Source organism: Halyomorpha halys, unplaced genomic scaffold (assembly GCF_000696795.3).
Source record: "Halyomorpha halys isolate HHAL.00 unplaced genomic scaffold, Hhal_1.1 Scaffold854.1, whole genome shotgun sequence".
NCBI lineage: Eukaryota > Metazoa > Arthropoda > Insecta > Hemiptera > Pentatomidae > Halyomorpha > Halyomorpha halys.
This window is the reverse complement of record NW_027115045.1, coordinates 270,959-280,500: the sequence shown is the minus strand read 5'-3', so window position 1 is coordinate 280,500 and position 9,542 is coordinate 270,959. Positions and strand designations below refer to the sequence as shown.

The window sequence follows — 9,542 nt, the reverse complement described above, 5'->3', positions numbered from 1 at the left end:
TGTTGCTCGGTTTAACTAATATTAACTCGATTCTCCTCTTCCTATTTTAAGTAAATGTTTCAAAGGTGAGATAACACCTTTAACAAATCTGGGTTTTAAATTATTAAAGTAGTTAAGAACATGTTTCAACTGGCGTTAGCAACATGTTCTTAATTACCTTAATCGGACGCTGCAACTAACCTTATAATGCCACGAGGCAATATTTCACTGATATACTTATCATGTAATATATATATATTTATTAAACAATTATAATAATAAAGGAGGTTACGAAGAAAAAAAAATGGGTTCTTATTACCAGCGGAAGTCTCTTCCAGTTCCATTAATTCTATGACATAGCCTTGGGCTATAGCTAGACTATACCACCTTAGCTGGACTGATATCAACACCTTATAATACCACAAGGCAATCAAAGGGAGAAGACTCAGTACAAGGTATATATAATACATTTTATCTGTTATATGTGTATGAGGTGCTGGTCCTGTTTTGATGTAGGTTACAACAAAATAAAAAAATGGGTTTTTTATACAATTCACAATAATTATTTTTTTGGCCGAAGGCATTTAAAGATGAGGTAGTAAGGGGGGCATTACAGGGGGTAGCACTTGCGCTTTACTTAGTTCACTAAGTGCAAGTGTTCTCCCCACACACAAAGTGGACGTAAGTAACTTTGTATAAAAACCCATTTTTTTTTTTTTTTTTATTCCGTACCCTTCATTAATATAGAATTTGTACTTCATACATATATAATACAAGAAATGATTAATGTAATGTGTAAATTTTTATACAATGTTACTTACTGTCTAAAAGTCCACTGTGTGTGTGTAGGGGGGGGGGAGAGTAACACTTGCACTTAGTGAACTAAATATAGTGTACAAAGCCCATGTGTTCCCCCCACACACACAGTGTTCTCATCCCAATTCTTAAAATGCTTTCGGGCAGAAAAAGAACTACCGTGAAATGTATATATATATATATATATATATACTTATTTGTATTATATACTGTATGTGTGAATACATAAAAACTTTTGGAGAGTAAAAAAAAAAATGAATTTTTAAATTTATTTATTAGAAGATAGAAGAGTGGTCTTATGTTAGTTAAATTGAGAAACATTGAAAAAGTGACTAAAACTGAAAAACAGCGTGATCAAGATTATTTTCAGTACCGTTTATTTCAAAATATTCAATTTCACAAAGATTACCCAACAGGACCTCAATGTTCTGTATGTTACCAATTTCACCAGAACCAGATATCAGGCCTTCCACGATAAACTCCCAAACCACCCACACCTAACTTAGCTTTTTCTTCTTTATCTGATAGTCCTGAAAAGATCTACTCCAAAATTGTTAATAGAGTTCTTTCAATGGGTAGATTTTCCACAAGACTATCATGCCATTACAATCTAACTCACATCAAATTGACTTATATATATTTTTTAATAATGTTGTAAATATCAAAAAATAAAAAATTCTGGTCGAAATTATTAAAATTTGATCATAAAAATTACCCTTAAACTGAGAATCACTTTTTTTAAAATTTTTGTTTGGACCCTTCCTTCCCCCAAAACTCAGAACCTTTTTCATATTAAGTAAGTTGCATTCATGTGCTTTTTGCTTTTACTATTACCTTTTTAGTAGATTTTTTTTTTTTAAATTTAAGATTTAATTTACACTGTTTGAAAAACTAATAGTTTTCATCTGAAATCAATGATTATTAGATTTTTTTTTCTTTATGAGTGATAAACACTTTACATAATGTAGACCTCTCTTAATATGTTTGAACTATGAACAAAGAACACCATAAGAGATACGAGAAAGGATGAGAAGGAAGAGATAGTATGTGATTGACCTCTATAATCAATGGAACTATGCCTTTGCTGATAAGAGATTTCAAGTACACCTGCACTCAGTTTTTGTTTTGGTTGAGTACATGTGTACTTCGATAATAGAAAAAAAAAAGATATCATTATAACTATATCAGTTTAATTATTTATTTTCCTTTAATCAAGACAAAAAAAAACATTCTGATATGTTCTGGCATTCCTGATGTTAATCTAGTTTGTACTGTTCATAATTATATACTTTATAAGATTAATAAATACATAAATTAACAATAAATTATATTTATAATAATTAATTAAACATATATCACACACATAAATAGATGAAATCTTAATTTAATTTTAAATTATTATTATCACATTAGCTTTCAGTAAGATATTGAAGTTAGCTCTGATGAGTAATTTAGATACTTTATTCTTTAGGAATCAACTAACAGATCTAATTCTTCATCTTCAATTAAATTTTTTCTAAGACTCCTTGGTTTTCACAATGTGAGCTTGCTTGACATTCTCAAGTTTTCTTCCGAAATATGATCTTATATCTGAAAAATATATACATTCGTTTTTATTAACTATTGAATTATGGATATACATATAGTTTTAATCTATTATTGAAATCAACAGTTCTTTTTTTTAATTTTTATTAAGTTCATAATAAACAGCTCAAAATCTTTAGTAAGAAATAAGAATTTTAAGAATGATACTTTTTAATTAAATAACTATGTTTTTGTTGTATTGATAAGAATTGAGCTAAGAAGGCAATCAAATCTTTCATGGTTCCTCTTTTGTTTTTGTTACCGCATTTGGTATATCAAATGTAGTAACAATTTTTTTATTTAATAATTTTTATTTTCTCTATTTTGAGCCCTCCAACTATTTTTCTTACCCCACTCTCTTATAAGTTTCTTATGTACAACATAAAACCACAGTATAGACACTGAACAATAATTTTTTGTAATTCCTTAGCATAGAAGGTTTTTGTTTGCATAATGAATTTATATTGTAAATTTATTTATAGTTTTCTGTGGTAATCATTCTTCTAATGGATGACCTGCAACAACTAAAGATAGCACTGCTGTGAGGTACTGCACATCAGCTAAAGCCTAAGAAATGTTGTGAATGACATGCTGAGGGCATTGAATAACCTCCTTGGACAAATTTTAACTACCTACGTACCAGGTTCAAACTATATTCTTCTTATTGTCTTTGAGTATGGGGGGTACAACCATCTTGGAAAGCCAAAAGTCTATTTTTGCCAAGATTTTTTGTTTATTTTTGTATCTTAACGTGGGATCTAGTATTCTTTTCCATTTGGCCATTGAAAAATATGCTAAGACACCGAGCCATGCTTCCAGTTGGGCTGTATATTTTATGCTCTATAGTTTTTGCATGATCTCTGTCTCTTATTGTCATGCTGATATGCCCAAGTTATCACAATACTTACCTTGGCCAATTACTTCAGTTGCTCTCTGATAATTTTATTTTTTCCAATAATTCTTCTTGAGGATTTCATTTCTGCAGCAGTGATTTTGACTTGGTAGTCTATTCATTTATATCCTGCTCTCAGCACTATATCATATCAAACTCTTGTAACTTTTATCCTGCTTAATTTATCTGTTCCCTATAACCCAGGGGGAAGTAGCTTCCCACTTTGGGAATCACTGCTCTATACTAATAGTTCACATCATAGTAAAAAACACGTACATAATGGTAAAGATAATCCTAAAAAAATTATAATCATTATGCTATCTCTTGATCATACTAATTGCTCTTGGTCGACTTGCACTGAGCAACTTAGTGTTAGTTGAATTATCAAATTGAAAAACAAACTTTCACTAGTGTAAATCAACAATTCCCAGCTAAAAATCTCTCATAGTAATTTAGAGTGATGAACTAAATGAAACATTTAGCTATATTTCTTGCCAATAAAATAAAGTAATAAATGGCTATTACGTATTAGAACTGCCGAATTATATTTCTGTTGCTGGATACTATACCCTATTATTATTGTATCATTACAAGTTTAAATGGGTAGTAGCTATTAACCTTCACCAGCATTGCATGCTCAAAATCAATCAATGAATCACCAACGGATCCTTTTATGTGGATGTCAGGCCTACATTCACATAATACAACCTAGTTTATGGTGTGAGGTTAGGATCTGCAAGAACAGAAATATAGTTTGACAGATGTAATATGTCAGTACCTAATAAATTTATCACAATGGCAGTATTTCCCATAACACAACCACATTTAATCCTATCAGGACCTCCAGAATGCAACAATCACTAACATTCTCAATGGAGGTTAACTTTCACTAGTGAAAACTGATTGGACATGTTTATGATCAACTTTCACTGATCATTTTACCTAAGGTTGACAATCACTAGCCTTAACCTTACCTAATATTCACGTTTCAGATAGACAAATACAAACCATTTAAACAATTGTATTGGGCAGTTCTAAATATGTAAAAAGTCAGTATGACTTATTTACCTTTTATCATTTAACATTATTCATAATTATTATTATGAATTGTAAAATTTTGGAAAATAAATCTTACCTTTTATCCTTTCATGTACAAAATACCCCAGAAAAAAACTAACGAATGGACCTATAAAAGTAGCAGTTAAAACCCATGTGGTTTGGAAAGTCGTCAAATAATCAAATACAGGATAAACCCATTCGCCTTTTAATGTACGGACTGCGAAAAATCTGAAATATATATATAATAGTTTTAAAAATATGGATCTTAATTTCATTTAAAGAAAATAAAGTTTTACATTATAAAGAGTTTTTATAGCATGGAAGACTTACACAAATGTATAAACAATCATGTACACCGTTAACACAATGAATGTCTTCCATTTTGGTGGTTCAATTTTGATATCCATAAACATATAGAGCATTGCTACTAGTACAGGAAATGTATGCATCATGTGGTTCAGAAATGAAGGGAAGACCTCATCCAATACTGATGGGTAAATGAGTTCTCTATTCCAAAAGTAAAATCCCCAAAACAAAATCATAATAACCTGTTAAAAAAAAAAAAATGAAATTAAATAATAATAATAATATCTATGATTCAATCAAGGGAAATCCTGTCTCTGCATGGAGTCTATGTCCTCTGAATACAGTTGAACAAAGATTTAATTATATAAATGTGAAAATAAGTAATGAATGTTGTATGATATTGATTTAAAAATGATTAATAAAGCTGTTAAGTCAAATAATTACCATAAAAATACGATAGAACTAAAACATAATAAAAACAAAACCAATAAACAATCCCTCATTATTATATAAAATAATTGACGGGAAAAATAAATTCACCAGATTACAGGTTGGGTTATATTTCTGTAGATATCATGTTTATAAGAAAATAAGCTAGATCTTATAAATAAAAATTTGTATGTATATTTACATTTTTAATGTTATACAGGAAATTAAAAAAGTCAAAGGAATATATGTTTAATGATGCCTGGAAGAAAGCTTTACTTTCAGAAGTAGGTAAAGTGTCTCAGAAGGTAGTGACACAAATAGATAATGTTGGATTTTCAAAATTTAATAATAATAATAATGATAAATAAAAAAAAAAATAAATAAAAAACTTTTCTGTGAGAGGATTTTAAGTTTTTTTCAAAAACAAGAAATTTAGACGATGAATCTATGAAAGTCTTAAGGTTCTCATAGGTTGGCATAGAAAGCACCCAAAAATAATGCTTTGGTAAGGTTGGTAAAGTTAAATTTACTCTATATACCAAGAAAAAATATATTAGTACAGATAATAATTAGATTTATATTCTGGGAATGCAAATTTAAATCTAATTAATTTAAAAGCTTCAATCTCAGTTTCAGTTAATATTAAATGTCTGAAATTATTTAATCAACCTAGAATTTAATGAAATGAAAAAATAATTTTATTCTGGGACAAATGACCCCTAAGAATAAATACAGGGTTACACTTTAGGATTAATTGTCTGTCAAACATTTAGAAAGTTTCAGTATGCAGGTTAAAATTACATTTAAACATTAAGTTAAATTATAATTTATAATTATTGTCAATATATGGCTGAATATATTTTTCATATTGATGCGGAGGTTAGTTTATGTATCAAGTGAAGGAATAAATCTTATTTAAAGGAAAGAATGGATGAGGATTGGCGAATGAAGATGGAAAGAGAATTCCAGAAGGAGGTTGCAAGTATGACAAAGAATTTTCTGAAGGAGGTGGTTCTATTAAGTGGGTATTCTTAGTTGGGAGAAAAACCTGGCAATTGAGTTTGATCCTGGTCATCCATTTTACAATTTAAATCAATGAAAAAATTAAATATTTCTTACCACCGATAGTGGGAAGACAAGAGAGAAAAGAATATAACAAGCCACATTCTTCAAAGTACTCATCATTTTCATAGCCTTTTGGGACTGTTTTCCATAAATCCTAATCACATCCAGAGCCGAGTATATTCCAAAGCAAATGACATCGATACCCTGGTAATAATAATAAGTAATGATAATAAATGTGCATCATTACTTCTAGTGTTAAAATATCTAACTCAGATTATTAGGCCCTACTTACCACTGCCCATAAACTGAAAAAATACATCATGTTACCATATCCTTTCATTAAGAATTTATCACTCAAAAAGTCAACGTTTGATGTAAGTATAAATATCGGGGAACTTATTAAAGAAATAAGCATTGTCAATGATACTACAGTATGTATGCAGCAAAGTAATATCCATGGCGGTGTGTTCAGTAATTCTAAAAAATAATATAAAAAACATTGTTGTTAATATATCACTAAAATTTGACATTTACAAAATATTAATAAACAGGATAAAAATTAATTAATTAATAAATTATAGTAGAACTTAAAGTTTTAAAGTTGATGCATGGAACAATTCTTCTCACTGTATAGATTATCCAATTCAAGATTGGAATTGGAAATTAATCTAGGGCTCAAAAATTAAAGTTATTCATTACTCACAAACCTGACTAAAGAATAATTGCTTTTAAGTTGTACAATTTTCTGAAAATCTGAATATTTAAACTGACAAAATAATTCAAATTTTATTTCCAAAAAATTATTTTGTTTCAGATTTCAAGCTTGCGTAAAGTAAAAATAAAAACATTTCATTGAAAGATTTTTGTTGAGACAAAGAAGCATATTTTAATTAGCAAAATATATTACTTATGTTTATGTTCTATTAACGGTATTCTAAAAAACTGATTAATCATGTACAATTGGATAATAACATAAGAACTGTCATGAAATTTTTGGCAGCATACATTTATATCATTTAATATCAAATAAAATCATCTACCTTTTTTCATTGTATTAAAAATTCAATTTTTACTTAATATACATATAATGAATAATTTTTTTCTAATTTAATCAACTATGCTAGTCTATAGATTACTATATTAAGTTACTTACTTGAGATGAGGAAACCTCTTTGAGTCTTAAGACCCATAGATGACAACTGAACGACTCTGAATAAGATTGATTTAACCCCTAGCATTAATATATCCCCACCCCACTTCATTATGATTAGACTGTTTTCTAATTTACTTTTGACAATTATCTCTTGTGGATAAGTAAATAAAATAAAAATGTTAATTTTTGATCTTATTATTAATTAAATAATTAGCAGTCAACTATTGAAGAGATGTTGATATAGCAATTATAGCAATTAACGACCCCTTTTTTCTTATTTTAGTGATATCTATATTAATCACTCACATCTCTATTATATCTATGTGATATCTAAAAGAAATATGCATATTTGAAAAATTTATATAACAGTGATAAAGTTATAAATGTTTAATTCAACCTAAACATATTAAAAATTATTTTTATTTTAAGGACATAAAATAGTTAAAAATAGCAGAATGATTATTAATTTGGTTATTGGATTTTCTAATTAAAAAATCAAAAATTTATGTAAGCAAATTAAAAATGATACAATAAATATATATATATTTTTAAAAAAGTGATTTTAAAATGCTATTCAACTTTAAAACTATGAAAAGACAAATTTAAAATTACAACATACAAATTTGTTAGAAAAGTTAAAGTTACTTATTATTATTATTAATAATAATATATGATTCTATAATATTGTAAAACTACTAAATTGTTTATGATTTTTAAAAGTTTACTCTCGTTTTTTGCTTATTTCTTAAGTTGTATGAACTATGAACTTGAGGTGGACTGTCTGAGTCTTACTAAATAAAGTGTTTACATAATAAATAGCTCTTAATACTCACAATCATATTTAGTTATGAAATAATGTCATAAACAACTGGTTTTAATTTTTTTTTTACATTGAATAAACAAATAAATAAAGATACTTACCAAGTACTTTTATTTATTTATGCGGGATCAATCTAGTTACATATATACAAATACAAATAAGTATAAATTATATATAGATGATATAAGTAAAAATACATATTGAAATAGGAAATAAATTTCCATTTGAAATGTCTTGATTGAATATAATATATAACGTATAATATAATTAATATAAAAAAAAAAAATTAATGCAACAGAAAAGCTTATTTTTTTCATAATTTATCTTCTTGTTGAGATAAACTCAAAAAATCAAAAATGAAACAAACCAGTATGGTCTGGTTATAAGTTGACATTTTCCATCAGTATTGGTGAACAGGAAAACTTAATATAATTTAATTTGTGTCAAGTTATAGAAAAAGTTAAATGTTGCTTGATTAAATGAGGAAGATCATGAATGTCAGAACATCACATGGAGATCAGCGCAATCAACAATATTATAAGAGAGATAGAGATAGAGATAAATAGACAGATAGAGCTATAATGGAGGACATATAGATTTAAAATTTACTGTGGTTCTATTAATAAAACCTAGAGTCTTATTAGCTTTTTAACTATGAAATATGATTTTTAAAATGAAAATTTTAATCAAAGAATATTTCTAAATTTTTTTCTTCCAAAAACAAGATACAAGTTACTATTTTTTTCTATGACTTAGTAGTATTTAACTTTTAAGACTTGAATTCAATAAATCTTAATCATCTCTTTTTTTTCTAAATTTATTAGATAGTCTGTCTTTTCAATGCTTATTGTTTTGATTAGCATTCGATTTTTTTATTATTATTATTATGTCATCCTTCTAATTATTTATAGGCAATTAATTTTATCTAATTCAACTACTTTTGATTTCTGATTTATTAAGATTAGAGGTTTAAATATTTGATTTTTAATCAGTAAACATGCCAAAAACATTTAATTTGTTTGCTGATCATCCTCTATAAACATGGTCTCTTAGCTATTTTTTCCTGTATAAAGATGATATCTAAAACATTTTCATTTTTTTATAGCTCCTGGACTTATGAAACACTTATGAAAAATATGTTATCTTAAATAATTTATTATTGATTCTCTTTATGGAACAGAGAATGAAGATGGTTTAAAAATCTTAAGGATATGTTTTGATTTAAATTGAGCACCATCCTGATAAGGTGCTAATAGAATTACAAAATATAATTATATGGCAAAAGGTTTAAATGATTCTAATAAAACTAAACATCTTCAAAATTAATTTTGATACAAAATAGTATTGACTATATAAATTAAAAATTATAAGGATTGTAGGTTACTAACGTACAAGACAAACTACCATGGTGAAAACTTCAAAACTCATATATATTTATT

At 27.2% G+C, this 9,542-nt stretch overlaps 1 protein-coding gene across 1 annotated transcript; it reads right to left on the bottom strand.

Moving 5' to 3' along the window:
* Positions 1 to 1,979: 1,979 nt before the first annotated feature.
* LOC106686647 (androgen-dependent TFPI-regulating protein) lies at positions 1,980 to 7,523 on the bottom strand. The gene is made up of 6 exons (XM_014430054.3): positions 7,284 to 7,523; positions 6,423 to 6,607; positions 6,185 to 6,334; positions 4,661 to 4,878; positions 4,407 to 4,558; positions 1,980 to 2,385 (listed from the first exon to the last, which is right to left on the bottom strand). Exons 1-6 carry the CDS (start codon positions 7,390 to 7,392, stop codon positions 2,312 to 2,314), a joined length of 888 nt encoding a protein of 295 aa, XP_014285540.1. The 5' UTR covers positions 7,393 to 7,523; the 3' UTR covers positions 1,980 to 2,311.
* Between the last annotated feature and the right edge of the window lie 2,019 nt (positions 7,524 to 9,542).

Coding starts and splice junctions, on each gene's coding strand:
- LOC106686647 (XM_014430054.3), bottom strand. CDS start 7,392: ATGAAGTGGGGTGGGGATATATTAATGCTAGGGGTTAAATCAATCTTA. Junction 4,559..4,660: donor ATGATTGTTTATACATTTGT/GTAAGTCTTCCA, acceptor TATATATTTCAG/ATTTTTCGCAGTCCGTACAT. Junction 2,386..4,406: donor TGTACATGAAAGGATAAAAG/GTAAGATTTATT, acceptor TATATTTTTCAG/ATATAAGATCATATTTCGGA.